The sequence below is a fragment of the Neovison vison genome, chromosome 6 (genome assembly GCF_020171115.1).
Source record: "Neovison vison isolate M4711 chromosome 6, ASM_NN_V1, whole genome shotgun sequence".
Taxonomy (NCBI): domain Eukaryota; kingdom Metazoa; phylum Chordata; class Mammalia; order Carnivora; family Mustelidae; genus Neogale; species Neogale vison.
The window spans coordinates 67,380,219-67,398,488 of NC_058096.1; the positions used below are offsets into that span (position 1 = coordinate 67,380,219).

Here is an 18,270-nt window from a genome sequence, read left to right on the forward strand (position 1 = left end):
TTAAAGTTTCTGTGCTCGACTTCCATATCAGTAAAATAAGATAAAATGTTGAAAGGATTAAATGTATTAACACATACAAGATGTAACTTTTATGGGTGCCTGGCTGACTCAGTAGAGCATTGTGACTGTTGATCTCAGGATTATGAGGTCAAGCTCCACATTAAGCATAGAGCTTACTTAAAAAATAAAAATAAAATAAAATGTAACTTTTAGGCTCAGGGCAGGATACACATGACATATCCAAATATAATAATTGAAGAGTTAAATAGATAAAATACTATCCCAGGGCTAGAAAGGATAGTGCTTCATTAACCACCCATAAAATAATAGCTTGAAGACATAATTACTAAACATTATTTATTGAATACAAAGTAAATGGATAATAGAGTGATTTTATCTAACAAATACAAAAAGAATTTATAGATGAGGAGAAAATCAAGATGGCAGAGTAGAAAGGTTCTGAGTTTAAGTTCTCCATGGACACATTAAAATTATGACTACATATAGGACAATGCTCTCTGAGAATGACCAGAAGACTAGAAGAATAACTCTTACACAATTGAGGCTATAAAAGAAAAGCCACACGGAGACAGGAAGAGGGGAAGAGATGCAGACTACTCAAGACCTATATCCCCAGTATGGCAACCCCCATGTGGCAAGGATATCACAAAGGCAGGGGTACTCCCTGAGAAGGTAAGTGTTAAGGCACCACATTAGGCATCTCTGCCCTGAGGACCTGCACTGGGAAGATGTGACCCCATAACATCTGGCTTTGAAAATTAGTGAAGTTTAACTGTGGGAGAACTATGGGGCTGTAGGAAAATGAGACTCTGCTCATAAAGAGCCTGTGCACCAACTCATTTACACCAAGACCCAACAGAGAGGCAGCAATTTAAAAGGAACCTGAGTCCTACTTGAAGATTTATTGACTAATTTTACTATGTGTGCTGGAGAGACAGTATCTGTAGCAACTTTCTTTAGGAATAGATGCACTTTTTCATATTCCTCTACCTAACTAGCCTGGTACAGGTAGACACCATTTCTGATACTCTCCATCTACCTTGTTAACATTACTCATCCCACCCTGTTGTTTCCCTATGGGCCTATCCACCAGGGCAGCTGCAACAGTCATGGCCAGAACTTGCAGTCAAACACAAGAGAAGCTAGTCCTGCCCCCCACGACCACCCGCAAAATTCACAGAAGCTGTAGACAGGCCTCTCAGCCAGGTGTGTCAAGGGTCAGCCCACATACCAGTACACCTGTAGCAGCTGCAGCCCAGCCACAACAGAATGAAATACAGAACCCACATAGGAGATACCCCAGAGCACCTGGTTCTGGTGAACAGCTGGGCTTGTACTTCTGGGCCACACAGGAAATCTACCTAAGGTTACTCCTTTACAACGGGGAGATACAGCTGATCTACCTAATATGTAGAAACAAACACAGAAAGTCAAGCAGGATGAGGAGAGAGAGGAATATATTCCAAATGAAAGAATAGACAACCTTCAGAGAAAGAGCTAAATGAAACTGAGATAAGGAATCTACCTAATAAAAAGTTCAAAATTATGGTCATAAAGATGCTAACCAAACTTGAGGAAAGAATATATGAACACAGTGAGGCCTCAACAGACAGACAGAAAATATAGAGGAGAGCCAGTCAGTACTGAAGGATATAATAACTGAAATGAAAAATACACTCAAGGGAACCAACAGTAGATAAGATGCTGCAGAAGTCCAAGTAATCTAGAAAACACGGTATTGGAAATCACCCAAGCTGAACTTCAAAAAGAAAAAAGAAATTTAAATTGAGAATAATATAAGAGATCTCTGTGACTTCAAGGGTACTAACATTCATATTTTAAGGGCTACCGAAGAAGAATGAGAGGAAGGGGCAGAAAATTTAATTGAAGAAATAGCTGAAAACATCCCTAACCTGAGGAAGGAAACAGATATTCATGTCTAAATCTCACAGAGAACTCCAAAAAAGAAGAACCCAAAGAGGCCTACACTAAGACATATAATAATAAATGTCAAAATTAGAGATAAAAAGAGGGTTTTGTTTGTTTGTTGCTTAGGCACAGTTAATTGGGTACATTTATTAACATTATCTTAGGGTTTGCAGGGTAGAAAATAGTTTCTATTTCAAGGCAAACTGCACCAATTGTTAGCAACTTCCTATGGAGCTTTTTTTTTTTTTGAAATTTTTTATTAATTTATTTATTTTCAGCATAACTGTATTCATTATTTTTTCAACACACCCAGTGCTCCATGCAATCCATGCCCTCTATAATACTCACCACCTGGTACCCCAACCTCCCACCGCCCCCCGCCATTTCAAATCCCTCAGATTGTTTTTCAGAGTCCGTAGTCTCTCATGGTTCACCTCCCCTCCCAATTTCCCCAAACTCCCTTCTCCTCTTTAACTCCCCATGTCCTCCATGCTATTTGTTATGCTCCACAAATAAGTGAAACCATATGATAATTGACTCTCTCTGCTTGACTTATTTCACTCAGCATAATCTCTTCCAGTCCCATCCATGTTGCTACAAAAGTTGGGTATTCATCCTTTCTGATGGAGGCATAATACTCTATGGAGCTTTTTTTTTTTTAAATGTTCAATTAGCCAGCATATAGTACATCATTAGTTTTTTATGTAGTGTTCAAAAGCAGCAAAAGAAAAGTAACTAGTTATGTACAAAGGAACCCCCATAAGGTTCCAGAAGATAGTGGCATGACATATTCAATGAGTGGAAAGGAAAAATACATACAACCAAGAATACCCTATCCAGCAGTTTTCATTCAGAATTGAAGGAGAAATAAAGAATTTCCCAGACAAGTTAAAGGAATTCATCACCACTGACCTGGCCATATAAGAAAAGTTAAGGGGACTTCTTTAAAAAAAGAAATGGCCATAACTAGAAGTAAAAAATTATAAGATAAAACTTCACAGGTAAAAGCAAAGATATAGTAAAGGTAGTAGATCAACTACTTACAAAGCTAGCATAATGGTTAAAAGACAAAAAACCAATTGTATCTTTAATAATTACTTAAGGGATACACAAAATAAGAAAATACAAAATATGACATATACTTAAAATGTGGAGAGGTGGAATACAAATATAAATCTAATTGTTTCACATCATTTATCAAAAAGGATATCTTTCTTCTGAATTGTCATGGCACTTTTGTCAAATGTCAGATGACCATTTATGTGTGTTTATGGCCACTCTTCTGTTTCATTAAAATTTATTTTTTATCTTTATTTCAATACCAGTCTGTTTTATTCCTATAGCTCTAGAGTAGGTTTTCCTCCCCCTTCACAAATACCTGCAATATATATTTTTTAAGATTTTATTTATTTATCTGAGAGAGAGAGAGAAGAAACAAAAGGGCAAGGAGGAGCAGAGGAAGAGGGAAAAATAGATTCCCTAATGAGCAGGGAGCCTGACACAGGGCTAAATCCCAGGACCCCAAGATCATGACCTAAGCCAAAGGCAGACGCTTAACTGACTGAGCAACCCAGGTGCCCCTATTTATTAAGTATTTTTAATATCCTTGTTTGCTACTTTTGTCATATGTTTCATTTCTGTCGATTTTTTTTCTTCTGGTTACCAGTCATGTTTTCTTAATTCTGTATATGTCTGCTACTTGTTATATAGAGGACATTGTGAATTTACATTATGGTGGTATTTTGTTGATTCTTTTTAATAGTGCTGGGGATTTTTCTGGAAGGCAGTTTTCTGGAAGGCAGATTTTTCTGGAAGGCATGATTAATTAGAATCATGTTTCTAAGCTTTTTTTAGGATGGGGTTTAGAAGAGCCTTTAGTTCATAGCTAATTTGTCCCCACTACTAAAGTGATACTATTTATATCTGGGTTTTTTTTTTTTATGTATTCAAAGATCTCGGCAGTTTGGGTGGTAGTAACATGAAATATTTTCAGCCTTGTGTAAGCTTTGGGAATTGTTCAGCTTCATCTCTTTGGTGATTCTTTCCTGAGCCTGGGGTAGTTACTTTACATGGATACTCGAGAGAACCATTCTATAAATTTCTCTGGTGTACTCTTTCTATGCAGCTCTCATTTCTCTATATTTTAAATTCTGGATGCTTTCACATTATCAGACTCTGATCTCTTTCTCCTCAATTCAACATGACCACTGATGTTTCATTTTCCTGTGCTCTAGCCTGGGAAATCTCTCTATTCACTAAGTTAGGAAAATTAGTCTAAATTAAAATACCTAGGTGGCACAGTTGGTTAAGTGACCAACTCTTGGTTTCAGCTTAGGGCATGACCTCAGGGTATAAGATCGAGCCCCACATCCAGCTCTGCACCAAGCATGGAATCTTCTTATGATCTCTCTTCCTTCCCCTCTGTCCCTCCTACTTGTGTTCTCTCTGTCTCAAATATATAAATAATTCTTCAAAATGCCTGCTTAGTAGAGCTGTTTTAATTTCTCAGAAGAAATTAATCAAATTGTTTGTTTTTTAATAAGTAGGACAAATAAAGAAGAGAGAGTAAGAAAATTTTAATTTTTTGTGAATGAAAATTTTATGTTCATATCTGTGGTATCAAAACCTTAGATATAAAAACTTAATTTTATGTAACATTTTGCATTAAAAACATACTCTCTGTTTAAGAAGAGACATAATTTGGATCTTAACAATTCTAATTTTATTTTAAAAAGGCTCTATTTACATACCTAATGATCTATAGCTATTAAAGTGTGCCATTTCTTGATGTATTTCCCCATTGTATAGCAAAAAGATTTTATATGATTCTACTATAAAAATATAAGGCCAAGTTTAAGAGCAGATTGGGAAATCACTACTTAACTAATAAAATTGATGATAAATTATGACTGCAGTGGTCATGGCTACTATACACGATTACCCTATCCTATGTAAAGGCATGATATCCTTCCTGACATTACACCAACCATGATCTAACCTCCCCAACCCTAAGGCATTACTCTCTAATTATCTTATTTTTATTCAAAGATAAAAATAATAATGATTGCTGTGATACATTCTAGTTGCATTTTTTTTCTTTTTCTCTCAGAGTTGCGTTTGGGAACTGCAATGGGTTGGCTGTGGTGGATTTTATACAGAAGACAGTACTGTTAAGCATGGGGACCATTGACCTATATAAATCAAGTGACCTATACCAACGTCAACCACGGTCTCCTCGAAAAAACAAGCAGTTCATTGCAGGTAGGAGATAAAACAAAATGGTTATGAACTTGATTAGTTCATCTGTTTTTTTACCTTTAAATTTCTTATCTTTTTTCCTATGATACTGTTCAAATGCATGGCAACATAAATTCAACACAATTTATAATATGTAAGTAAATTTGGGCAGAAATGTAGTGAGAATATTTGAAAAGGTAAAGGAAGTGTTTAAACTTCAATTTGTTGTCAAAGTTAGGAAGCATCTCAAGTTTCTTAGGTTGAATTCTTAAGAAATAAGAGAAAATAAGCTATTAAATATAAAAATGTTGTGAAAATTGGGTTCTGTAGTGGAAAATTTTGTTTGCAATGCTTGTATTTAACAGGATAATTTTCTCTGAATATAACTGGACTGTTTAAAAATATAATTTTAAGTATTTCACTATTTTTAAATTTTTAAACTCTGTATTTTAGCTGTCACCTTTCCTTGTACGATGGTGATTTTCTTGGAGGCATTTTCACAAATGCAGTAAACATTATTAATTAACATTTTAAAATGCTATGAAAGGTACCAGTTTGCTTGACAGGATCAATAAATTTGTTTAACTATAAAAGAAAAGCATATAAGGTTAAGATATAAACAGAAATATTTTCTATATAATGTCAAATTTTGATATGCTAAATTATCCTAAGTTAACTGAAATTTCATTATTTATCCAAATAGTTGACTTTGTAAACAGACAAAATTTTGTATATTTTCTGTCCACTGACATACTATAGTTAATAAAAAATTAGTTGAGCCCAAAGATTTGCAGATGGAAATACTTCTAGAGTATTGTGTTTCGTTCTATTAGATTTTTTTAATCAGTTGATTTTAAAAACTCAGTTTATTATTAAAGCCTTTATTAAATATACTAATGTAAAAAATGTTTTAAACTAGAAACAAAACATAATAGTAGCTGTTATTTTCTAAATATCAAATGTGCCAAACTTAACATTGGAATGTTATAATACATTTCCTTTTTGACTAATGAAAAATTAACTTGACATACTGAAATTCTCCCTTTTTGTTAATTTTTTTTTTTTTAATAAACATCAACTCTTTTCACATTGCTAAATTTAGACCCTTTTCAGGAGCACAAAATTTCTCCTTCAGAAATTGGAATCTCTCTTTTTTATTAGGGATCTCAGCTTTTAGCAATATTTTAGGAATGCTAGAAAGTTCAAATTCTATAGGTTCAGCCTCTACTATTTCTGACTTTTGAAAAGAAGGAAGAATAAGAGAAATTGCGCATGCACATACCATCCATTGACTGGGAAAGAGAACATTTGATTTTTTTAAAGTTTATGGACTCTAGGATAGGAAGATATTAGGGGATAGGAGGCAACATTTGTATGCTGAAAGCAAAAACTGAATTAAAAAAGCTGTGGATCCTATGACAGCATCTAAGTTACTTACTGGATATACACAATGGGATGACAAGGTATATATTGTGACAAGCATCATAAAACTATTACTTAATTTAAACTTATTAAGACTTAATTATGATTAGAGCTTAGAATTTTGATGACTTTAAAATCAGGAAAAAAAGATAAAATCATAAACTTTGTTCATATTTAGTGTATAAAATCACTACAATGGGTACTCACTTTATGTTATAAAAATAAAATATGACATCTATTTTTACAGGATATTTGATTAAATAAAATCATTACAACACTCTCATCATTCATCTGTCACCTCTTTCTAACTGATTTATTTTTTAATATCTCTTTTCTAATTTGATTACCTAAATTTGCTGCAATTTCTTCATCTTGGCTGTTCTAGATTCTGGTATGATATCACTTCCTTTCACTTTAGACTATTTTTCTCTCTTTCCTCTGCCTGCTGCTGATGCTGATGTTCTGGCATGTTCCAAAGACAACTTTTGCATGCGTGGCCTGTCTAACCTTTATCCTGATTTAACGAAACGGATCCGTACTTCTTATCAGAGTAAGTTCTATAAAGGTTAGGCAAACAGCTTTTTAAGTCTTAATGCCTGGTTAAACCCATACTTCTGTGCTTAGTAATGTGTTTTTAAAAACACATTCAGCATGCATGCAAATTTTTGTTTTGTTATGGAAGTGCAACCTGATAATTTTAACAAGTATGTAAATACTTCAAATAGCTAATGTCATATATCCATTTATTCACACCCTTTACTCCAGTGTTTATTTCAAACCATGCAGACCACATTCTCTTAGTTCAAGAGTCCCTGTCTTTTGTTTTGAGGAGGAAGAGCCATGGTGTCCTTATAAGCAGTAAGCTTGACATTCCAGTATCAATAACAATTGATTGCTTTCTTGTTTTGGAAACTTTGTGCCTCTGGCCATTTTATAAAAGTGTTCTAACAAGGGCCACAATGTTTTCTTTTTCTAAGGAATTAGATATCTTAGAATTAGCTAAGTATTCCAAATTTTGATGCTTTTTATTAAAACAGAATACACAAACACACATTTCTATAGTGACTTTAGGTACTAAACACTATGAAGTTGGAGAATTAAAGTCACAAACTAAAAAGTCAATAGTATTAACATTTATCATGATAGAAAATGCAAATTTGAAGATGGTGAAGTAAGCAATTCTATAAACTAGTGCGGAAAGAATGGAGAATGAAGGTATGACTGTAGGTGCAGATAATACTAATGATATTAGGGGCAAACATTCATTGATGAGAAGACATTTACAATATACTGATCAATGTTATGTTTTAAAAAAAGGTTGCTTAAAAATATATACGATGGCTTCATATTTGTACAAATATATATATATATGTGTACACACATACACACACATATACATATTATTTTTATCTTGAATTTCTTCAGACTTCAACTCACCAGTTTGTAGATGATTAATGGGATCACATCACTTATAATAAACTAAAACATTATCTTCCTGTAGCTAAAGATAATCCCTGTGAAATCCTTAACATATTTCTGGGAATGCCCATAGGGTGCCTTATATTTCATCATCAGTATCCTCTCATTTTCTAGTCTAGCAGAATACCCCTTTTTGGGATGCTTTTCACTGTCTTTGCTCCTTTGGATTTGTGATAGAACACTGATATCTATGTTGACTTCTGCTTCTTCTAAAACAGAACCTGTTAGGTATTATAATATTTTTTGACACCTGAAAATTACATGAAATTTCAGTTTCCATAAATAAAACTTTATTGGAGCACAGCCACACTGATATTTTATGTACTACCTATGGCTACATCCACACCACAATGGCAGAGTTGAACAGAAATCATATGACCCATGATACTCAAAATTCTTACTAATTTCTCTTTACAAAAAAAATTAGTTGGCTTCTACCCTAATTCTGTTCTTTCAAACCCATTTCCCACCACATAAAAAGTTTCAGCCAAAACTTTTCCTGTACAGATTCTCCAGGTGGTTTAACATGCATACTCGAGCTTCTGAATCCCAGTTTAGCCTTCTCAAGGTTAGATGCCCCCAACATTGTGTGTGTGTGTGTGTCTGTGTGTGTGTGTGTGTTTGAGATAGATAGAGAGAGAGAATCCATCTATACAAATAGAAAAAGTTTCCGAACATGAGATTGTGGATTTTACAAAGTTCTTCTTTTATATTTTATGTATTTTCTGTATTTCTGTAATAAACATGTAATGTTTTTGTAGTAAAAAGAGAAATTGTATACTGAGGACAAGAAGCAGGAGTAGGCTTTTAATCAGAATTTTACAGTATCAACCATGATATAAAGGTTAAAGAAATTCTGAGACAGGCTCACTTACTTCTAACCCTTCAATAATTCTTATACTGCCTTTGGATTTAAAAAGCTGTTTTTGAACATTCAGGGTACTCTAAAATATAATTCCTACCTACATTTTCAAATGAATTTCCTACTACTCTTCCATAAAAGCACTCCCCTTAAGCCAAATATCTATATCTTGCTACTCTTATAATTTATTCATATCATCATTTCCTCTCTGGAAATGCCCTGCTCAAATTTTACTTCCTATTGTAAACATTTCCTGCTGCCATTAGAGCCCTGCTGTGCCAGTTCCTTTATTTAAATTCCTATAATGTATAAGCTTGTATGTGGAAGTATGTGAACCAGTTAGAGCTTAGCATAAATTCATTTGTATGTTTAGTTATTTTTATGCATATGCTCTACCTTTCCAAATGCATGGCAAGAACCTGAAGAGTAGATTTCAAATTCTTTATACCCTTTACACCTGGCACAAATATGTGCTCAGTAACTAAATTATGGTTAGGACAGAGCACTTAGCTGGCTCTTTTTGCTCATATGAATAGCCAGAGGATTTTTCAGATTTGACAAGTGAGAGCAGAAATAGCTTCTGTAGTTACTGGGTTTAATGGAATTCTGCAAAACAGATCATAATTTCTTCTAAGCAAAGATCTGAAATGTTAAGACAGAAGTAAAATCAAGTTCTTAGATGACCATTAAAAGATCCTCTATGTCTCTACCAGTGATCTCCCTAGGAGTTCAGACAAGCCATGAGATTTGAAATCAAATTTCTTTTAAGTCTTCTCTTGATAATCAGGATCCTATATTTTGATAAGGGACTGATTAATGACTTAATGGTATATCTTAGAATATGTCTTAAAAATTAATTTTATGCAATTTTCTTTTATTTAATCATATAACCTGATTACATCTTTATAGTTCCTTTTTATTACAATAGAGACTATTTGGCCAATTTCATGAATTGTTTCCTAATTTTCAGGAAAGCATATCTGCATTGTCCCTATTTGGGGAAACTTAACCCACTTCCTTTGAGTGTCTATTCTATTCTAGGGCTGTGCTCAGCAATTTGACTCAGTGTTATATTACTTAATGGTCATTGTAACCCTTTAAGGCATAGAGATATCTGTAGATTCCTCTACAGATGACAAAAATGAAGTCAAAAGATATTAATTTCCCAAAGTTACAATTAGTGGGAACTTACACCTATCTGGTGCAAAACAGACTTCATATGCTTTCCTTTGTATTATTCAGTGTCTCTAAGTATCTGAAAGTTTCAGGGTCATTGGAAATTAATTGCATTATACTATAATCAGGACCCACTTTTTTCTGGATTTTATCCACAATCAATAAAATAATATATTCAAAAATGAAACAACTCAAAATTATTTCTCAAAATTGAGGAGACTGGACAAGGTGATCTCTGAAATCTGGCTTTTATATTTTGTTATATCAGTTTTGCTCTCAAAGTGATCCACATTCTATTTTGAATTTTATACTCTTCATTTCTGGAGAAACACCTCAATTTCAGTCTTGTCCTGGGCTCTTTCACTGATCATTTTGTATTGTAGTTTAGGTTCCAAGTAACTCTCCCCACCAAAACCTTATTCCATCTGCAAATCTTTCACATCATAGAATAATAAAACTCTATGGCTCAAAGGAAGCCTCTGTATTTGACAGACTATGATTGTGAAGCCAGTGAAATGATTTGGAAAGAGCAACAGGCATAGGGTCAGAAGGTTTATACCAAGTTCTACTTTTTCTAATAAACTACTCATTACATCTGAAATCTCTGGCAAGTCACTTAACTTCTCTGAGTTTCTTTTTTCTCCTATATAAAGTAAAAATTCATAGTCCCTACCTCCCTTAGAGACTTACAGAATTTTTCTTGGTTAATTTTTTAAAAAACATTTCTATAAATAATAAGACATTATTATTATTATAAAAGACAAAACGAAGCCACAAAGAGATTACATAACTTTTCTAGAATCACAACCAGTCTATGGTAAGACTCATACCCAGTCAACTGCCTCATAGTCTAGTGTTTTTCCTACTTGTGAAAATGACAAAAATTTTGCTAGTTAGAGAATAGTAGTATCCTGTTTGAACAAAAAGGAATTTTTAAAAGTGGGCTTATTGTAGAATATTGCCAGACAAACTTGCTTGCACATCAATTCCTAATTATGTAATGGGAGACGCTTTAGAAAATCTCAAATCTTTCTATAGATATTTTCCTGCTTTCACTGCATGGGTTTTTTTTCAGAGTGTAGGAAATGGTAATAGATGCTGGAAACACAAATAGAAGCATAAATGAAAATTTAAAGAAAAGGGGCACCTGGGTGGCTCAGTGGGTTAAAGCCTCTGCCTTCGGCTCAGGTCATGATCCCAGGGTCCTGGGATGGAGCCCCGCTTCGGGCTCTTTGCTCAACAGGAAGCCTGCTTCCCCCTCCCTCTCTCTCTGCCTGCCTCTCTGCCTACTTGTGATCTCTGTCTGTCAAATAAATAAATAAAATCTTTAAAAAAAAAAAAAAAAGCAAAAAAAATTTAAGGAAAAGAATAAGAAAGAACTAGCAAAAAGGGGCAAATAAATATTAGGAAAAAAAAGAATTGGAAAACATCAAAAATGGAGGAGTAAAATGAAGAATAAGAAAAGAAGGAATGCCCCAAGGAATAAAAATGAACAAAATGAACAAATGAATAAAAATGAACAAAAATTATGGTAAATAATAAATGGGAAAAACTCATTCATTCAAAAAAATATTAAGCATCTTCTGTGTCATGCATTTTTCTAGGCACTGGATATATATATATTTCACTGAGTGAAATAATTATGTTCTCTTTTCTCAATTTATACGAGAAAACATATAAAGAATCCATAGATGTATTGTTACAGTTGAAAAAAAGATATCGATGCTGTCAGGGAGAAAAATGAGATAAGGGGGAAAAGGTGAACCTATTTTTGAGAGTGTTATGACAGAAGGGCCTATCTGAGAGGAAACATTTAAGTTTAAGAAGAAAAAAGACAATGTTTTAGACTTACTCTTCAGAGAGAAGAAAACAAAAACAGGTCCACTTAACCTCTAGCCTGAAATAAATAAACAAAACAGACATAATAAATGAAACTATGTTTTTTTAAGACACAGAACATCAGGCAATGAACAGTAATCTCTGACAAATGGGAACCCTAAAACCACATGCTTACTGCCCCCAAGAATTTCTAGACTTCAGCAAAGGAGGAGGGAAAACCTAGGAGGAAATCTGTTGACTACTGGAGTTGAAGAGATGGAGATGAGAAACCAGGGAAATGAAAGCAGCTAGAGTTTACAAAGAGGAATCCAGAAATCTACAGAGTTTCCTCCCCAACAAAGTACTGATCAGCACATAATTATAATGAACTAACCAGGGAAAGAGCCATCTGAAGGATTAAAGGAAACAGTGCCCAGCACCCTAAGGAAACAGTGCCTATTCCTTATAGCCAGACTAGGAAAAACTTCTAATTCACATCCACTTCTGGCTAACATTGTACTGGACATTCTAGCCAGTGTACCCAGACAAGGAAAAAAAGTTATCTAGATTGGAAAAAAACTTAAATCATCTTTTTTCATAGATGACATTATCATCTATAAAGAAAATTTAAAGAAATCTACAGAAAACTTCTAAAATTAATAAATGAGTTTAACAAAGTACAGGACATATGGTCAATGTACAAAAATCATTTTATTTCTACATACCCACAACAACAACCTGAAATTGAAATTTGAAAATATCGTTTATTATGGCATCTAATATATGAAACACTTAGCTATAGTAAGACAACAGATATGAAAGACCTATACACTGAAAACCAGAGAACATTGCTGAGAGAAGTTAAAGAATACCCCCCAAAATGAAGAATTACACCATGTTAATGTTTCATAAGACTCAATATTAAGATGTCACTTCTCTCCAAATTGATTTGTAATTCAATATAATTCCAATAAAAATCAAGGAGATTTTTTTTGAAGATTTTATTCATTTATTTGATAGAGAGAGAGAGAGCACAAGCAGGGGGAGCTGCTGGCAGAGGAAGAAGCAGCCTCCCTGCCAAGCAAGGAGCCCAATGCAGGACTCAATCCCAAGACCCTGGGATCGTGACCTTTGCCAAAGGCCGACATCCAACCATCTGAGCCACCCAGGCGCCAAGAAATTGACAAACTGATTCTAAAGTCCGTACAGAAAGGCAAAAGATTTGGAGCCAAAACAGCTTCTGAAAAGGAACAATGTTGGAAGACCAATACTACCTGGTTTCAAGACTTAAAAAATAAAATAAAATTGGCATTAATGAATAGTTTAATGTTGGTCCAAACACAAATAGATCAATGAAACTTAATAGAGACTTCAGAAATACACCCACACATATATGGAACAGCTGATTTTTGACAGAGGTGCAAAGGCAAGTAAGTAGAGAAATGAGAATCTTTCCTACAGGTGGTATTTAAACAATTGGTTATCCTTGTGTAAAAAATCAATTTTGATCAATACTTTGTGGTAAATTTTTTAATTAACTTATAAATAGATCATAAGCCTTAATATAAAATCTAAAATTATAAAATAAAATTAAAAAATAAAAATTTAAAAAAAGGAGATTTTTGTGACAGTGGTTTACACAAAAGGTTTTTAAATAACATACCAATAACATACTTCATACAAGAACATGTGACTACATCGGACTTCTTTAAAAGTAAAAATTTCTACTCTTCAAATGACACTGTTATGAGAATGAAAAGTTACAACACAGACCAGGAGAGAATATTTGCAATGCATACATCTTATAAGGGATTTGTACCTAAAATATACTTTTAAAGTTCTAAAAACTCAATGATAAAGCAAACAACCCAATAAAAACATGGGCAAAAAAATTGAATAAACAGTTCACAAAAGAAGATACACTAATAATAAATAAGCATACGAACAGTGAAGGAAACAACAAAACTAAAAGTAAACTTTCAGAATGGGAGAAGATATTCACAAATGACATCTATGATAAGGGTTAATATCCAAAAATCTATAAATAGCTTATAAAATTCAACACCCAAAAGCAAATAATCTAGTTAAAAAATGGACAGAAGACATGAACAGACATTTTTCCAAAAGAGACATCCAGATGGCTAACAGACACATGAAAAGATACTCAACATCACTCATCATCAGGGAAATACAAGTCAAAACTAAACTCTAAAGATATATCACCTCACACCTATCAGAATGACTAAAATTAACACAGAAAACAACAAGTGTTGGCAAGGATAGAGAGAAAAGGGAAGATTCTTACACTGCTTACGGGAATATAAACTGATACAGCCACTGTGGAAAACAGTATGGAGATTCCTCAAAAAGTTAAAAATTTAGAATAGAAATAAAACAGAAATAGAAATAAAAATAGAATAGAAAAAAATAAAAATAGACCTACTCTATGGTCCAGCAATTACTAGGTCCAGCATTACTAGGGATTTGCCCAAAGGACACAAAAATACTGATTCAAAGGGATACATGCACCCCAATGTTTATAACATCAACAATAGCCAAATTATGGAAAGAGCCCAAATGTCTATCAACTGATGAATGGATAAAGATGCGGTATATATGTACAATGGAATATTACTCAGCCATCAAAAAGAATGAACTCTTGCATTTGTAATGATGTGGATGGAGCTAGAGTGTACTGTTAAGGGGGAAATAGGTCAGAGAAAAACAAATGCCATATGATTTCACTCATGTGTGGAATTTAAGAAACAAAACAGATGAACATAGGGGATTTAAAAAAAAAAGAAGAAGAAGAAGAAAACCATAAAACAGACTCCTATCTATAGAAAACAAACTGAGAGTTACTGGAGGGGGAGCTTGGGAGGGAAGATGGCTTAAATGGGTGATGGGTCAAGGAGAACACTTGTGATGAACACTGAGTGTTGTATGTAAGTGATGAATCACTAAATTCTATACCTGAAACTAATATTATACTGTATGTTAACTAACTGGAATTTTAAAAAAACTTGAAAAATAAAGGGAAACATTTAGAAAATCAAATCTAACTAAATGTCAAAAATGACTGAACAGGGAATATTTGGGAAATGTAATGATGGTCTTTTGTTATAATTCAATCAACAAATTAAAGAAGTAAACACTAAAAAATAAGCATATGAAAAGATACTCAACATTCATCATTAGGAAAATCAAATTAAAACTACAATGAGATATCATTATACATCTGTGAGAGGGGCTAAAATTTAAAAAGATTGATCATACCAAGTATTGGCAAAAAATGGAAGAAACAGAGCTCTCCCATTCTACCTTAGTTGTCAGGTTCTTAAAGATTTAAACATACATTTATAATATGAGGTCATCATTTTATATTTATTTACCCCAGGAAAGCTTATGTCAATACAAAGACATTCATAGCAACCAAACACTGAAATATTTGTAGTAGTCAAAAATAACTAAAATCTCCACATTAGGTAAATAGGTAAACAAATTTTTATATCCATTCAGCTGTTTACTAAGCAATGAAAAGGAACATATTATTTCCTTTTTTTAAATATTTCAAGTTTTTATTTAAATTTTAGTTAGCAGAGGTGCCTAGGTGGCTCAGTGGGTTAAGCCTCTGCCTTCGGCTCAAGTCATGGTCTCGGGGTCCTGGGATCGAGCCCTGCATCGGGCTCTCTGCTCAGCAGGGAGCCTGCCTTCTCTCTGTCTCTGCCTGCCTCTCTGCCTACTTGTGATTTCTGTCTGTCACATAAATAAATGAAATCTTAAAAGAAATTTTAGTTAGCGTATAGTGTACAATTAGTTTCAGGAGTAGAATTTGAGATTAATGATATAACACCCACTGCTCATCACAAGTGCCCTCCTTAATGCCCATCACCCAATTACCCCATTCTCCCCCTTCCACATCTCCCCAGCAACTCTCAGTTTGTTCTTTATAGTCTCTTATGGTATGCCGCCTTTTTTTTTTTTTTTCCCTATGAGTGTGCTATTGAGAAGTATTGCACCATGGATGAATCTCAGAATAATTACACCGAGTTAAAGAAACCAGGCAAAAAAGGGTGCATATTGTATGGTCATTAATATAAAATTCTAGGAAATGAAAACTAATGTATAGTGACAGAGAGCAGATCAGTGGTTGCCTGGGGATAGAAAGGGGCACTTACGGGAAGGGCTGGAAGGAAGGTTACAAAAAGACACAAACTCTTGGGATAAGGGATATATTTATTATCTTGATTGTGGAGATGGTTTCACAGGTGTATGTGTATGTCAAAATTTATCAAATCATATGCTTTATAAACATATAAATTAAACTTCAATAAAGCTTTCTTCAAAAAAGAATTAGCCACATAATCAGCAGGGAGCAGTATATTCCAAGCAGTGAACACCCTATAAGAAGGTTCTAAGGTGGTAAAGACCTATCTTCTAGAAATAGAAGGCCAAGGAATCTAGGAGTGTAGTAGAAAGCTGTTGAGAAAAAAAAAATGTGTTAAGATTTTGATGACTGTATGAGTGGGGACATTATTATACATGTTTCTGAGTCAATTATAAGAAATTCCATTTTATTTTAAGCAGAGGAATGATATGTTTTATGTCTTAAAAATATCATCCACACTACTGCGTGAAGAAATTATTGTGGGACAAAAAGAAAAAAGAAAAAAAAGCTAGCATACCATTTAGGAGGCCAGTGTTATACTCCAGGCAAGAAAAGAAAGTGGCTTTAACTAGGGTTTTAGCAATGTTATTGTAGAAAAAGGATAGGTCCAAAAATCATTACTACTAATGATTATAATTAATTATAATTATAGTTATAACTAATTATAATTCAGTGTGGAAGATCAGAGAATGGAATCAAAAATTCTTCCAAGATTTGGGCTTAAACTGATTGACACTGATTGTGTCATGGTACAAAGATGAAGCTAGGGTTAGGGTTGAGCATGGTAATAAGGAAGAATATTTCAGTTTTAGATATGTTAAATTATGGTATGTCTATCATTTGTCCAAGTAAAGATGTCAAGTGGACAAGTAAGCAAATCTGAATATCGGTGCTGTAATTTGAGTCTTCAGCATACAGATAGTGTCTAATGACATGGGAATAAATGAAATTACCTAGGTAGGGGAGAAAAGAGGAAGAGTGGGAGGGAAGAGGAGGATTATGGATAGAGACATCATGAATTTCAACATTTAAATTTCAAAGGAAGAGAAGCAGCTGGCACAGAGGACTCGCCAGAGAGAAGAGAAAAAAATGGGGAGACTCTTGTAGAACCCAAAATTAAGGGGAGCATTTCAGGAAATGGTTAGCCATGTTAAATGCTGCAGATAGGGAAAATAAGATAAGTTTAGAAGAATGACTAGTGGGTTTTGCTCTGTGACTCTTTAAAAAGTAGTTAGGAAAAAGTATTAGGATAGAAACCAAAATTATATTAGAAAGAAGAATGGCAAGTGAGGAAACAGAACAAGTAGATAACTTTTTTAAGATGTCTTATGAAGGGGTGGAGAAAAATAGGTGAGTACCTGGACTAGAATAAAGGGTTAAGAGGAAGAAATATTTGTGCTTTCATTTTAGATAAAAGAGCATATTTTAAAGTTAAGGTGAATACAGAATGATACCTAGAGAAAGAGAGATTGATGATAAGGGAGAGAAGGGATTCCTAAGGAGCAAAATCCTTAAGAAAGTGATAGGGGATGGGAATCAGAACATATGTACAAAGATTAGTTAATAGGAGGCTTTCGTTATTGTAATAGGTACATAAAAGAAAAGGAAAGATCTATAGAATGGAGGATAAATTAAAAAACGTGTGATTGGTTAAACAAGTGGCCCTCCTATCTCTGATTTACAGATCTATATTTTAGTAAGTTTCCTTTCTTTTTGAAATCAGTTTTACAGTGTAAATTTTTTTACCTCAAAACTTTGTGCCAGAAAGCAACTACATTGAACTGTAGTAGATAAAATATAAGGTTTCTTCTTTTAAACAAAATGAACAAAGAAAAAAAAGTAGGGGAGTTATTACTTAGTAATATGTGTGAGTTTTCTAGAATTTAGTTAGTAATCTCAGTGTGAAAGTAAAACAAACTAATATAATTAAACAGTAGTGGTGCTCAACCAGGAATGATTTTTGTCCCTGACAGGAAATTTGTCAATGTGGGGAGATATTTATGGTCTTCACAATTAGGGGAGGGGTACTCTACTGGCATCTAGTAAGTAGAATGCCTGTAAACATCCTACAATATACTATTCCATAACAAAAAAATTATCTCACAGAAATGTCAATCATACTGGAAAATATTCAGACCAGAACATTTATTCGGTAAAT

At 33.7% G+C, this 18,270-nt stretch overlaps 1 protein-coding gene across 6 annotated transcripts in view; it reads left to right on the forward strand.

Moving 5' to 3' along the window:
• Positions 1-18,270, forward strand: part of STXBP5L (syntaxin binding protein 5L) — a 415,834-nt gene that overhangs the window by 307,663 nt on the left and 89,901 nt on the right. For 3 of the 6 annotated variants that reach the window (XM_044251473.1, XM_044251477.1, XM_044251474.1), the window contains exons 19-20: positions 5,060-5,211; positions 7,088-7,159. In XM_044251473.1, coding sequence (XP_044107408.1) covers positions 5,060-5,211; positions 7,088-7,159 — 224 coding nt within the window. Of the gene's footprint in view, positions 1-5,059; positions 5,212-6,994; positions 7,001-7,087; positions 7,160-18,270 lie in introns of all 6 variants that reach the window. The other 3 variants (XM_044251476.1, XM_044251478.1, XM_044251475.1) reach the window with 2 other exon arrangements.